The sequence below is a fragment of the Balaenoptera musculus genome, chromosome 16, assembly GCF_009873245.2.
Source record: "Balaenoptera musculus isolate JJ_BM4_2016_0621 chromosome 16, mBalMus1.pri.v3, whole genome shotgun sequence".
NCBI lineage: Eukaryota > Metazoa > Chordata > Mammalia > Artiodactyla > Balaenopteridae > Balaenoptera > Balaenoptera musculus.
Genome location: NC_045800.1, coordinates 73,936,645 through 73,951,798, shown reverse-complemented (window position 1 = coordinate 73,951,798; position 15,154 = coordinate 73,936,645). Strand labels below are relative to the sequence as shown.

At 41.9% G+C, this 15,154-nt stretch overlaps 1 protein-coding gene across 6 annotated transcripts in view; it reads right to left on the bottom strand.

Moving 5' to 3' along the window:
• The window catches only part of FAM13C (family with sequence similarity 13 member C), a 132,659-nt gene extending 117,760 nt beyond the window's left edge, over positions 1-14,899 (bottom strand). For 4 of the 6 annotated variants that reach the window (XM_036828121.1, XM_036828119.1, XM_036828120.1 and 1 more), the window contains exons 1-3: positions 14,508-14,634; positions 8,044-8,100; positions 4,361-4,556 (exon numbers count right to left, since the gene is read on the bottom strand). In XM_036828121.1, coding sequence (XP_036684016.1) covers positions 4,361-4,556; positions 8,044-8,100; positions 14,508-14,569 — 315 coding nt within the window. In that variant the 5' untranslated portion in view covers positions 14,570-14,634. Of the gene's footprint in view, positions 1-4,360; positions 4,557-8,043; positions 8,101-13,857; positions 13,980-14,507; positions 14,635-14,683 lie in introns of those variants that run through there. The other 2 variants (XM_036828123.1, XM_036828124.1) reach the window with 2 other exon arrangements.
• Between the last annotated feature and the right edge of the window lie 255 nt (positions 14,900-15,154).

Sequence of the window (15,154 nt, the reverse complement as noted above, 5' to 3'; positions counted from 1 at the left end):
TATCCATTCAGTAAGCCTGTGTCTTTTGGTTGGAGCATTCAATCCATTCACGTTTAAGGTAATTATCAATATGTATGTTCCTATGACCATTTTCTTAATTGTTTTGGGTTTGTTTTTGTAGGTCCTTTTCTTCTCTTGTGTTTTCCACTTAGAGAAGTTCCTTTAGCATTTGTTGTAGAGCTGGTTTGGTGGTGCTGAATTCTCTTAGCTTTTGCTTGTCTGTAAAGCTTTTGATTTCTCCATCGAATCTGAATGAGATCCTTACCAGGTACAGTAATCTTGGTTGTAGGTTCTTCCCTTTCATCACTTTAAGTATATCACGCAACTCCCTTCTGGCTTGTAGAGTTTCTGCTGAGAAATTGGCTGTTAACCTTATGGGAATTTCCTTGTATGTTATTTGTCATTTTTCCCTTGCTGCTTTCAATAATTTTTCTTTGTCTTTAATTTTTGCCAATTTGATTACTATGTGTCTCGGCATGTTTCTCCTTGGGTTTATCCTGTATGGGACTCTCTGCGCTTCCTGGACTTGGGTGCCTATTTCCTTTCCCATGTTAGGGAAGTTTTTGACTATAATCTCTTTAAATATTTTTTCTGGTCCTTTCTCTCTCTCTTCTCCTTCTGGGACCCCTATAATGCGAATGCTGTTGCGTTTAATGTTGTCCCAGAGGTCTCTTAGGCTGTCTTCATTTCTTTTCATTCTTTTTTCTTTATTCGGTTCCACAGCAGTGAATTCCACCATTCTGTCTTGCAGGTCACTTATCCGTTCTTCTACCTCAGTTATTCTGCTACTGATTCCTTCTAGTGTAGTTTTTATTTCAGTTATTGTGTTGTTCATCTCTGTTTGTTCTTTAATTCTTCTAGATCTTTGTTAAACATTTCTTGCATCTTCTCGATCTTTGCCTCCATTCTTTTTCCGAGGTCCTGGATCATCTTCACTATCATTATTCTGAATTCTTTTTCTGGAAGGTTGCCTATCTCCACTTCATTTAGTTGTTTTTCTGGGGTTTTATCTTGTTCCTTCATCTGGTACATAGCCCTCTGCCTTTTCATCTTCTCTATTTATCCGTGAATGTGGATTTTGTTCCACAGGCTGCAGGATGATAGTTCTTCTTGCTTCTGCTGTCTACCCTCCAGTGGATGAGGTTATCTAAGAGGCCTGTGCAAGTTTCCTGATAAGAGGGACTGGTGGTGGGTAGAGCTGGCTGTTGCTCTGGTGGGCAGAGCTCAGTAAAACTTTAATCTGCTTGTCTGCTGATGGGTGTGGCTGGGTTCCCTCCCTGTTGGTTGTTTGGCCTGAGGCGACCCAACACTGGAGCCTACCCGGGCTCTTTGGTGGGGCTAATGATGGACTCTGGGTGGGCTCATGCCAAGGAGTACTTCCCAGAACTTCTGCTGCCAGTGTCCCTGTCCTCACTGTGAGGCACAGCCACCCCTCCGCCTCTGCAGGAGACCCTCCAACACTAGCAGGTAGGTCTGGTTCAGTCTCCTATGTCACTGCTCCTTCCCCTGGGTCCCAATGCACACACTACTTTGTGTGTGCCCTCCAAGAGTGGACTCTCTGTTTCTCCCAGTCCTGTTGAAGTCCTGCAATCAAATCCCGCTAGCCTTCAAAGTCTGATTCTCTAGGAATTCCTCCTCCTGTTGCCGGACCCCCAGGTTTTGAAGCCTGACGTGGGGCTCAGAACCTTCACTCCAGTTTGTGGACTTCTGTGGTATGTGTTCTCCAGTTTGTGAGTCACCCATCCAGCAGTTATGGGATTTGATTTTATTGTGATTGTGCCCCTCTACCATGTCATTGTAGCTTCTCCTCTGTCTTTGGATGTGGGGTATCTTTTTGCTGAGTTCCAGTGTCTTCCTGTCGATGATTGTTCGGCAGTTGTGATTCCAGTGTTCTCGAAAGAGGGAGTGAGAGCACGTCCTTCTACTCTGCCATCTTGAACCAATCTCTCTATATGCTCTTTTGAAATGTGACTTTTTATAACTGAATAAAGCTATAATGCTTCCATTTTACAGAAATATATATATATATACCATTTTACAAAAAAATTATATATGTAATTGTATATATAACGTGTGTATGTGTATATATATATAAACAGTTTTGAGTCATTCACTGAATAATACTGAGTGACTGAGTGCCAGAGATCCAAAGGTGGACAAGAAAGACTGACTCACTGACCTCAAGGAACCTAAGTCCTAGTGGAGCTAACATTCACTCAATGTTTGTCGAGCTTATGTGACCAACATCACAAAGCTTTAAGGCAGAGAAGAAAAACACACTTATAAAATTCTCTCCAAAGTAATCCTTTCTCAATAACTAATTACTGCTTAGCAACACAATATATGACCAAAGGAAAAAAATTCCAGAGTGAAATAAAAGGTTTTGTATAAAAATGGGTAAGTAAATCACCAGAATCATACTTGGAAGTTCTGGGTACCTCTTGTTAGAAATACTGTGCTTTTATGGAAGAGACATTCCACTCAAGTTCTTCCAAATCTGACTAAAGAGGTTATGTAATCCCTCTGAGCTTTCGTTTTCCCATTTGTACAAAAAGATAATAATAGCCATTCCACGGGATTGTCATAAACATGGTACATGCCTGGAGCACAGTAAATGCTTAAATAAGTGTCAGCTGATTTTATTAATAATAGTATTTATAGATGCTCAGTTCTTGATCAGTACTCAACCAGTGTTAATTATATCTCTCCAAAGAAAATGGGAAGAATGAAATCTGTTTCAAATTTCTCCAAAATATGGAAGACCTAAAATGATATTATTGAAGTTCTCTTAGTCATTACAGGGAAAACAATCTCATTGTGTACACAGGGATGTTAGGAATGAACTGGAATTTTTACATGCAGTCCCGGATTCCAATGCTGTATTATCCGCAAAGACTGTACAAGCATCTCACTCTCCTGGAATCTTCCTGTGCATGAGCAACATGTTGGAAATTACATGCCCCATTAGCACCTTATTACAAGTGACGACTGTGTAATTTCTCTGAGGCCAGACTACAGGATGACAAGAAAGAGGGCATTCTAGGAGAGACGGCTGGTCACCCAAAGCCCACAATGTCACAGGTGACCCTTAGTAGGAGATTCAAGGTCAGAGTCTCTCCAGACCCAGTCAGACTCTGCAGGCAGCCCTTTGGGTACCTGTGTCCTCCCCAGCACCAGACTCCTAATCAAACAAGTGTTGGGTACACTCAGTAATAGGCAGGGTCTCAAGTTAATCATAACTCAAATGATATTTCACACTTAACCTCTCTCTACAATTCAACTCAGTTTCAGAAAATTACAACAGAACTTCATAAATGCTGATGGCATTTCATCTCACTGCAAAATTAACTGACTAAATAAGAGGTCACAATGCCAAAAAAGAAATGAGATAAAAAACACAAGGCAAATAAGAAAATTACAAGGTCAAATAAACTGCCCAGCCAAAGTTGTTCTACCAGGAAGATCACCTGATGCCCATTTGCAAAGTTGGACTGGACTTCAAGTTATCAGATAATTAATGTATTACACTGAGAGCCTCCCACATTATTTTTAAAGTTAACAGTTAGGTGTTAACAAAAAAGCAAAGGTCACATTAATGAAGCACCTATGTCCCCAAAACTGTGTTAGGTGCATTACAAGTATAATCTTAATGCTGGGACTATTAACCTCCCAGTAAGATTAAAATGGATTATATTCGTTTCATCTCTTTTAAAGGCACCATAAATTATTTGCGGGGTATTTAAGAGTCTTAAAAATCACATTCTTTGATACATCCCTCTACGACTAGAAAAGTAAAATAAATAAGTGTGTGTGTATAAAATGTATTACTTGAATGAAGTTGGAAAGATGCTTCATTCATACATTTAAATACTTATCTACCTCAAAGAACCAGATTCTACACACACGTACAATCATGCACGTACACGCTTGAGTGTTTTTCCAAAGCCACTAAACTGCAGCCTAAGAATGGCTCTGGATAAACCTGGGACTTCTGATTTGCCGAGAAGAGGCTCCAAGTTTGGGGCCAGAGTTACACACCCTGGATAAGTGAAGCTCATGGGAAATCCTCCTCCACCCTCCCCCACAAAGGACGCAGCAGCTCCCCTAAATCAATGTCAAAGTCCGGCATTTAAGAATATCCGTTTGAAAGGGCGCTAAGTGAGCAGCCTGCCCAGCGCACTCCTCTATTAAGCCACGGGAGGGGAGCACGCACGCGCCCCAGGTCGCAGGTGCGCAACGACAAGTCACGCTAACCTCCGCCTGCAAAATAACGTGCTCAGACCATCACCGTCACCGGAACGGTGCTCTCGCCAGAGAAGCACCTGTCTTGGCAAAGGTCTGAGGAGGTGGAGCCCGCTACCTGACTTTCTCCGTGGCTCCTCCCGTTCTCGGCCTTGAAGATGGACTTGGGCTTCCGGGACTTGAAGTTGCCCATGCTGGGTCGCAGCACGTCCAGCCTCGCGGGCTGCTCTACATGCTGCGGCGGCTCGCGGGACGGCACGGGCTCCTCTAGCGGAGCCCCGGCATCGGGATAATTTTCTTTATTGTCTTCATCTCTAGAACAGGAAAGACCCAATTTAGAAAGCACCCATTTTGTAGAAGGTGGAGATGCTGGCAACAGGGAAGACCAGATCAACAGGCTTATTAGAAGGATGAACTAAGGTATCTACCATGATTATTTTTGTAATCTGGTCAGTTAATAAACACTGACTGCTTTCAAATTGAAAACAACAACAAAAAAAGAGTCTAATAATCCACCCTGGGAAAGAGAGACTGGCGATACTCGCTGCTGCTCATTTACACGGTACCTAGCAAACTTTTTAGCGTAGACTGCTTCAGAGGAACTGAATGTCACTTTTTAGATCACATCACATTCCCTTCCTATCTTTGCTAGTGGATACATACTTTCTGTAGTTGTAGCTTTGCACATACTATCATATTTGTTTTTCATTTTTCACTTCAAGATGGTTTCACATATGTCATATTTTTCTCTCACAATAATAATGTGAGATATTCCAGTTAGCTATTGTCATTCCTACATTATAGATTAACACTCTAAACCCCAGAGATTAAATAAAGGGCTAATTCACCCAGACCTGGAGTGGTCAGGTGGGTTCCCAGTCTCTCATGTATGTGTCCTTGGTTCAAGGCATGATGCTTCCTCCTCACTGGCAAGTCTTTAACCATCTCCTTACAACTTTCAGACGCATTTAAGAGTCTAACTGGGGTCTATTTTAATAGAATACATACTGCCTCAATAGAATTAAGACAAGAGCCAAGTTTTACCCAGCCAAGCCATCTATCTGAACAACCCTCTCAATGCAAAGCCAAAGATCCCAGTATCTGGGTCCTGAGGGTGTGGAATGGCTGGAGAAGACTGACCCGGCTGCTCACCTCCACACACTCAGTGCTGGGAGGGCAGTGCTCATTTTCACGCATCAATCAAATTCAACACAGCATCGCCCTGCCCCTTCAATTGTCTCAAAAACAGTGACATAATTACACTCTTATTTGAAGTCATTTGTCCCTCTTAAATCTAGATGCATTTTATTTTCATATTTTGCTAAGAATTCAGCAACTACCATAGCCAGATGGAGCATTCCCTTTATACGATCAATATGATTGTCCTTAACCCACTGGCAATCATTCAGTACTAGATCATGCAATTCTGTAGGACTGGCCACTTCCCCCAGGTGGTGTTTTTCCCTCCTGTGCCCTGACCAGAAGTACCCATAAAAGAGATTTTGGCAAGGTCAGCTAGCAAGCAATTCCTCATGGCTCAAGGATACATAAAGCCAAGAGACAAGATCAGCAAAAGAAGGATTTCTATGTCGACTGCTCAGGATGCCTTTTTACAAATAGAAGATTAAACTCACTAAGCTGATACCAGGAAGATGAGCTCCGGTGAGTCTCTGGGTTAAGAACAAAGAAAACATTGGGCCAGGAGGTCTGGAGCATGGCCGGGGTGCATGCAGTTGGACAAGATGTGGAAATAAAATTATGTGAAAGAGTTAAACTTAAGCCTCTTAAGGACAAACACTTAAGGACAAACTTAGTATCTGGTAAAGGAAAACCCAACAGGTGAAATAATTCTTCATGAGTAACTGAAAACAAAAACAAAACAAACAAACAACAAAACAATGTCAGTGACACTGGTTAATATTTTCCTTTAAGATCATCTATAATTAAAAAAAATTGTATGTCACTAATGGGTTTGGAAACCAATATCAAACCATGAGTTGGAACTACACTAGTTCATTTGAAATGCATGTCTCTCACTAGTGACAAATACTACTCATCCACACACCCTGTGCTCCTGGGTGAACAACGAAAGAAGCAACAGTGACCTCTACCATAACCTAAATGTTCTTCATTCGAGGAGGATTCTAGAACACTCAAGAATAAAAATGATTTTTCAAATCTAAAACGACCCTTTTGATAGACTCCTTCCTAAAATAATACCTGAATTTTGTTTTATATATCATATTTTCAAGGTGCCCAAAAGGTATAAATGTCATCCTTGACTTGAAAAACGGGGCAAAAAGCGTCTTTCTCTCATTACACAAATATAAATCCTAAATAGAAAAGTCATCTTTAGAAATACATTTCCAACCTATTACTGGTTCCTCAGAATCCCCAAAACAGAATACAGGTAATGTAATGTAATGTCACCACTTACTGGAATCAGTCATAACTGAGAATGAGCCCGGAGTTCTGAAAAGAACAAGAGTCCAAAATATCCTCCTACTTGTTAGAAATGCGGCCGGAGCCACACCACCTCACCTCTGTGACCCTCATCCGTAAGATGCCGGCATCTCTACCTGACAGAGGCAGTACAGCCTCTGTGAAATGCCTACCAAAGAAAGTTGGCTCAAGACCACAATCCAATAAATGGGGGCTACTCTCACTTGAGGCCTTGGGCGAGTGGTTATTTGCAAAGAAAAAACTGAAGGTTATTTTTAGTCTTCCCAATACCTCCAGGATAAATTCCAAACTCCTTAGCAGGGTATATAAACCCTTTGTAATCAGGTCTTTGTTTATCTCTGGAACTTTATTTCTTACCACTCCTGGCATCCTCAGCTCTCAGGGTTCCTGCCATCCTGAACTGCTTGCTACACCTTCAAGTTGAATTATTTTCTCTGCTCTCTGCTGGCTTGCCAGTAAGTTGCTTGCTCTGCTTGGTTTTTTGGCCTTATATTCCACCAAAAAAAAGAGTCATGTGCCATGTGTAATTTTCTTCAGGAATCCATCCCAGAAACCTCACTGGGCTATTTGCTCATTCTAGGTGAGTCCTCTGTTTCCCGCTAGTAAAACAGCACTTAATGCACTGTAGCACTGTCATCTATATTCTTGCCTATCTCCTCCAGTGAACTGAATTCCTGGGAGCAGGGATTGGTTTGTCTCTCTCCATCCCGTATCTCCACTGGTTTCTGGCACACAAAAATATATGAAACAAAGGCCTTCAACAAATGTCTGTTATCCAACAAGTGTCACACAGACCAGTGTCCAAATTCTGCCTCATAGCGGCTGTGCTATCTTGGATGAGCTATAATCCCTCTGAGCCTCAGTTTCTCCATCTAGGATGAGGAGGGAAACATCAGCTTCCTTTCAGCTGTTTAGATTAAATAATAAAATGCATGTGAAAGTGCTTGAGTGAAGCAAATGTAGAAGAAATGGTTAACGTGAAGGTTCTGCCATCATATCATGAACCCGGTGATGACCAAGATCACACTCCAGACACTCAATGCCATGTTTGGTGAACAGAAGCTCTTCCTTAAGGTCTATGATGGGAACAGATGTGCTAATCAATGTTGAATTCAATAGGCATTTACTGAGCATTCTCCATAGAAAAGGTACCGTCCTGAGTGCTAAGGGGGGGTATGCAAAAGTGGACAAGACAAAACTTCCTTCAACAGCTGATAATCTATTAGAAGAAATAGAACATGAGAACAAATTATTAGAATTCAAAGGAGAGACTTAAGATACCAGACCCAGATGGTTTCTGTCCTTCATAATTAAGAACCAAGCAATGGTGGGTCCTACCTGAGACTAGAGCAGTCAGTCTGATCTTCATGCAGAGAGACTGTGTCTTCGTCACACCTGGAGAGAGGAGATAAAACCACATCAGACCCAACTGTCTGCTGCAGCAGAAGCAGCAACAGTCTAAAATTATCGGAAGATTAGCACAGGAAACTAAAAAATGGAACAATCTTTACCACTCTCACTCAAACCAGCGTCAATTCCCCAACGTCCACCAGGTAATGATACCAATGTTGTCATATCATGTGAGCTTAAACGCTTAGAACCAGAGGTAACACTCCTTTTTCGTCCACTACTCTGCATCACCTAAGCAAACAAGATCTTAGCAAGAACCTAAGTGTTCACAGCACTTGAGGGAACATCTGACACCAACACTGGTGGATTGTTGTTGGCTCAAAAGAGACTCCACTACATGCCTCTTGGCATTTCTTCTGCCTCAAGGCAGTCCCAAACCACACCAGCTGCCCTTTGGCTCACTCCGTTGGCCTCCAGACTTTCTTGACATCCTTCCTTTTCACAAAACTTCTGAAATAACCTTGTGAAAAATTCTTGGCTCTTCCATATTGAAAACTCTCCAGTGTTCCACACTGCCTAAGTGCCTCTGGAGGAGGACCATTCTCTCACTCTAGTGTATGAGGGAGCCTTTGTTCCTATTCTCAGCCCTTCCCACCCCACCTCACCCCATCCCACTCCAGCCTGGAATGCTTTTTTCCGTCTTCAACTCCTACTCAGCCTTCACTGCTCCAGCCTCACAAGCTCTGTGAACTTTTCTCGCCAAGTTCACCCACGTGCCATGTTCCCATTTTAACCTTAGTACAGAACGGTTTACTCTTCATTCTGAGGTTTCAGTAACCAACTAGATCTTGCCTAGCACTGTTATGTAATTCCTTTGTACCTCTGAGATCTTTTAAATTAGTTGTTAAATTCCATGAAAAGAAATAACCATCATTTCTTTTTCTAGATACACTGCCACAGTGCCTACAATGTTACCCCAGAGTAGACACTCAATAAATGCTTGAATCAAATCATTAACTCGGGCCCCTCAGCAAGTCTGTTCCCTGGAATAATTGAACAAGCATTTATTGAGCACTCGCTGCCTTCCAAGTACTGCCTTAGGCATTGGAGCTGTACTTCTCAAACTTTTTGGGATTCACGACTGACCAGTTGATTTTCTATTTCCAATCCACTGTGGAGAGATAATCTGGTAAAAAGGTCACAGGAATATCAAATTCCTATAAAAGTTATTAAAGGCATACTCCCTATTTCTGTACTGTTCTCATCTCAGACAAGTTACAGACAATTTGTGAACAACATTTTGAGTAGCACTACTGCTAAAGGACAGAAAGTTGAGAAAGACCTAGCCCCTGCTCTGACAGAGTCCCAGTGTAATGAGTAGACATAACTAAATAAATATCTACATACCCAGATATAACCCTAATACAGTATTTATACTACATGAAATCATTTAAAAATTTAAAATATTCCTTACCAGCAATGGTGTATAATTTACCCACAAAACAAATTGATGAACGCTTCAGTCCTCTTCCCTTACTATCCCTTTTAAATTATGGTTTTGTAATGAATTAAACAAAGGCCACCTACAGACTCTAACCCTCTTTACCTGCTGGCAGCTGGGAAAAAAAAAAATCCATCGACTTAACAAAATGCTCTCCTCAACAAAATGAACTCAATTTCCTTGCTTTCCCTTTTTTTTTTTTTTTTTGACGCTCAATAACCCACTTTGTCCATCTCACGGAAAACAAAAATTAAATTCCTAAACGTTGTCTTGTTCTCCTCCATTAGAGGCATTTACTGTAATAGATCATCTGAGCTGTGTAATGAATAAAAATATTTCCCAATAAAAACAACCTAGCTAAGCAGAAAAGCCAATGAAGAACAGAAATCTAGAACTGTTGCTTCCGAAGAACTAGGGTTCAAACAGAGTTTCAACCTTAGAGCTCAACAATACCTATTGTTTGGGAATTTGGCAAGAACTTTTTTTTCTCCCCCTCAGTTGATTTATTAATTTTTCTTCCCAAAGCACAATTAGTTAAAAATGAGAAATTGGCACCAGAAAATACAAAGTTTCAGATGCTTTCTGAAATATGAAGCCAGACCTAATTAGCTGATCCGATTTTAAGGACTGCTGAACAACTCCAGTCATCACTCAAGAAAACACAATTCCTAGCTTTCAGATATAGCGATGAAACAGATCTCCCTATGGCTTCCGTGGCACACATATACAAGCTCTTTTACTTCAATTTTCATTTGCTTTTATGAAGACCATCAAGCTCTACTCAATTAACATCTTCTTTCTGATTGTTCTACTGATTCCTTGCCCAGGAGCCCCCCGCAAAGGCACAATACTGGCCCAGTTATAAAACTGGATTCCACACTGGGAACCCGTATCCGAATATTCCTACTCCTGGAAAAAAAAACAACTCAGATCAAGTGTCCAACTGGTCTTGGGCATGAGATTCTCTTCCTACATGTTATTCCAATAAAATAATTTAAAGACCAACCCTTTAATGATGTTTTTTGTCAATTATCAAAACCAGGCATCTTCTAGTACAAACTTTTTCAAAGTGTAAATTGTGACCTATTAGGAGGTCCTGAAATTAGACAGCAGCTACCAGCATTTTGTTGTTACTGTTGGTAGAGAAACAGAATAGAAAATGTCAGTATAGTGAGGGTTAAGTGTTATTTCACGAAACTTGTTTAAATAAACCATGTCTATACGTTTGTGCTGGATTGCAACATAAAATGTGTTTATCGTTGTTCACAGTAAAATATGTGAAGACACCTCTATTAAATGACTTCCTTTGAGGTTCTCATCAACTAGATTCTAAGTTCCCAGAGTTCTTAATTTGTGGTTGCCCAGACAATACATGGATAATTTGTCCTTGCCATCATTTCTTTGTGAAATGCTCAGGGTTGTAACTTTTCTCTCTATGTGGACTTTTGCTTCCTCTATCAACCACAAACAAGAAAATGTTAGATGGTACTTTATAGCTCACCTTCTCTTTCATATGATCTCAATTAAGCCTGACAGTGGTGTGAGGTAGGCATTACCTTCACACAGTGGCTAAGGAATTTCCCAGGATTCCAAGGTGTAAAGCAGTGATGCCTGAGTCGTTTCTGCTCCACCACACTAAGCCCACTGGACAGTCTCTTCAGTCTATGTTCCCAGGGGTTCACAAGAGAGAGAAAGACTTGTTTCTTAGAATAATGGTGGAGAAAGAAGCACCCATGAGAGGTTCTCTTTTTTGTCTTGGGGTAAATAAGAAGAGAGATCTCAGACTGGTGATTAGATAAAATGCAGTTGTACCCGGAAGGGGACTTCTATTCCCTGCAGTACCATGTCCCTTGAAGGCAAAGTTGCAGGGGTATAGCCTGCAATCCTGTGGGATTTCTCAAAGTGTGTCTGATTAAAATACAGGTTCCACTATATGCAATATCCTGGGATAAACCATATGGAAAAGAATATAAAAAAGAATGTGTATATATATATATATATATACATATATATATATATATATAACTGAATCACTTTGCTGTACAGCAGAAATTAACACAACATTGTAAATCAACTCTACTTCAATTTTTAAAAATAAATTAATTTTTAAAAATGGAAAAAAAAATAGCAAGTTCCAGCCTCATCCCCACCCCCAGCCTCACTAGATCAACTCTCTGGGGGTGGAGCCCAGGAATGCGAGTTTTTAAATTAGATTGCCCTTCTCCCCACATAACTAGTATGCTTCTAAACAGTTCAACACTGACCTAAAGGTTTAAAAACCCAGACCAGCAAGTGGGCTGACTCCAACATAATCACCCATTTCTAGGTTCCCACTTGGGAATAAAGCCTGGGAAGCTGGATTTTTCACAAGCCCCCATTCCCTTCCCCAGTTGATATTGATAATCAGTTGGTTTTGAGAATTACTGCTTTGGATGTTAACTAATTTGTTGCAGAATTCATTGCTGGGCAGGCTTCATTTCAAATAACGGGTTAGCCAGGGCAACAGAGGAAATGACCATGGAAAAATAACAGATGAAAGGGCGCTGCAGATACAGAAGGGAAGGCCAAGGCCATTCTGATCTCAGAAGAATTTGGGTAGCAAAAGAAACTGAATTGGTCCAGAGCTGCACAGACAGGGCCAGGCATGGGAGAAACTGAGAAAAGCATAAAATACGTCCTTGAGTCCCTTCCCAATTCCCCTTTTATAAGACCCCCAGCTGGCCAAGCAGAACCCTCTTAGGTTAGACTAGCTGATAACATAATTTATATTAAAGTATTAATGACAATTTGAATCCACCTCCCAGGGGCACAGACTTTTTAATTTCCATTTTAATGAGGGTCGCCACCAGAGTTCTTCATCCAAAAACAAAATCATCTCTAGGTAGAATTTCAGGCACTAAAAAAGATAAGTACATGTGGGTAGGAGGAAGTAGGAGTGGGGTGGGGATAGGAGAAAGGGGACGTTTTCTCGTATCTAAAACATATAAGAGAGGCCAGTGCCTCCTCTGTGCATGCCGAGACCAGACGTGAACATTTACTGATTACATGCTACTTCTTTGTCTCAGTGTAGTGCATCCTGGTCCTGCTGACTTTAGGGTCATGCCCAAAGAACCACGGAAAACAGTTCATATTACTGAGGGGAGGAGAAAATAGTATATTAGACGATGACTAGCTTTAAATGACCCTCGTCTGTACTGTTACACCTATGAAGATTTGGTATGCTTCAAATGTTCTCCTCAGATTTTTAGATTAGTCAGATGACATTCCCATTGTCACTCAGTGCCTTTTAAAATAAATCACTGTCACTTCTGTGAAAACAACAACAGGATCTTATGCAATCAGAACTCTTTGGGGAGTGTCCAAAGACAAGGTAGCAGACTTTCCCCAGCATCTAACTATAAAACCATTTTTTAAAAACTGTCCATGTGAAATCTAGAACTAAGTAACTCCATTTTGAAGCTGCTATGCCTATGGCTGACTCTGGGGATTCAGCCACACAGGGGTCCTGAGAATCAGGCCCAGAGAGCATCTGGTGCTGTAAGCACAGCAAAAGGAGGAGAGCAATACCTGTGCACCTGAACCAGGGAGTCACAGTCTCATCTTTGGCCTGCATACTTTGGCCTGCATCTCTCTCCACTCTTAGGCTTTTAGAAAAGCCAAGTTGTAGCACGGTTACCAAGCAGTCTCATTAACGGGACACAGCAGGTCCCAATGAGTATTATACATTGGATCTTCTAAAATCAACCCTGGGCCTTTTATTAAAAAAAAGTAACTAAACTTAAGTGAGCCCAAAGCTCAACACTGAGAGAGCAGCATATCCAAACAGAGAAACAAAGGAATGTGAAAAACAAGAGGGCCTGGGAAGCCCTGTAGCCCTCCATCACCAAGTCATTGTGACAGTGACTTGAAACTCACATAATTTATTTGCCTTTTAGGGAACTTTAGCAAATAACTCCCAAGTTACCGGGACTTCTGTATCAAACTTGCAGCGTTTTTAAATGTAGTTGAGTATACAACCTTATACCCCCTTTTTCCTGAAAAACTGTTTAGAGTGACTTCTATCATAAGGTCCCGGAAGTAAACATAATGAGTTAGCCTAGAGAAAGACTACTTAATAAAGTATAGATATTTCATACATATATGGATATATGTAAATTATATATCAGTTACATATAGTATTAGCATAATATATTACCTGTTAATTTTTAACATATACATATAACATAGTATTAGAAAAACATATTAAGGAAGGGATGACAAGAATCAAAACCACAAACTGTAAATATCTAATAAAAAAATACCATGCATGCTGGCCTTGAGTAAAATATTCACTCCTTCATTCCATGTTTGAACGGTGTTAGTCGTCCCAATCGAAAGCTTTAACCATGAGACTAGATAACGCATTCTTCCTATAGCCAGATCTCTGAGGGCAGAAGACAAAATTGACAAAGGGCATGCAAGAAAAGTTTACTCTACTGTGTCTTAAAAGTCTGTACACAGCAGAGGGTGAGACTAAGTTTAGCCTATTTATCACATGCTGGAATCCAACTCATTTCACATCCATCTCCTATTTGCCGTAAATGTACACAGCATGCTCCATGAGAACAGACACCAACGTTGGCAAAATACAACAAAGCTTCCCTACTGACATGTCAAAGAGATTTATTTTTTTAAAATCTGAACTCCAAGAACACATATTTTGGAGCACTGAGCTCCCGCAGGCCGTCAGTTTGTTTTAATAGCTCTCCCGTAGTTGCTAAAAGGCTGATTTCAACCTGTAAAGATTTCTGGGCCCCATCAGTCCCCACGTCTCGCGGTCTTCACAGCCCCAGATTACAGGAGACAATGCATCTAGTACCCAGAGCGGCTGGAAACGGTGGAGGATACCTTCCCGGTAGTTGCTTCCTGAGAAAGGCATGCAAATCTTATTTTAGTGACGAGAATCACTTACTCTGTTACAGCGGTGCTGCTGAAGGAATTATCCTGAAGGCTGAAACAGAAACAAGAAAACATCAGCCAAGTCCGGCCGGGGAGCCGTCTCCCTGATTGCTCTCCGGGAGTTAGAGCACATACACAAACATGGCATTGCAAGGCAAGTCTCAGGGCTCCCCGGCACACTCGCTCTACCTTGGGCTGCTGTCTGCACATGCTCGTAACGACACCCCCAGCAGGGGCCCGGCCGCACGGGCGAACCACAAAGCCCGGCAGCCCGCGAGGCTGCGGGGACAGAGCTGGGCGGGGCGCGGCGGCGGGGCCGGGACCCCGGGACCCCCTCGAGGGGCACCTGGAGCGTGACCGCGCGACCCCAATCTCGCCAGCCGGGCGCCGCGCTTTATCCGGGCCTCCCGGTGCCCGCCACCCCCGGGAAAGCCTGACTGTTTCTGCCTAGGTGCTGAAATCCGCGGGGGACTTGCTTTCTTCCAGACGTCTCCTACCAGTTTTACAGAGCTACCTCCCTCTAGGGATGGAGGCTCGCAGAGATTCAGAGACCTTTCAGAAAAAGCTGGAAGGGAACGAGAAGGGGGAGGGGAACATAGCTGCTGTTTTGGGGGTGTGGATGTGTGGGTGTGTGTTTATTGCCCAGGAAAAAGAAAAGCC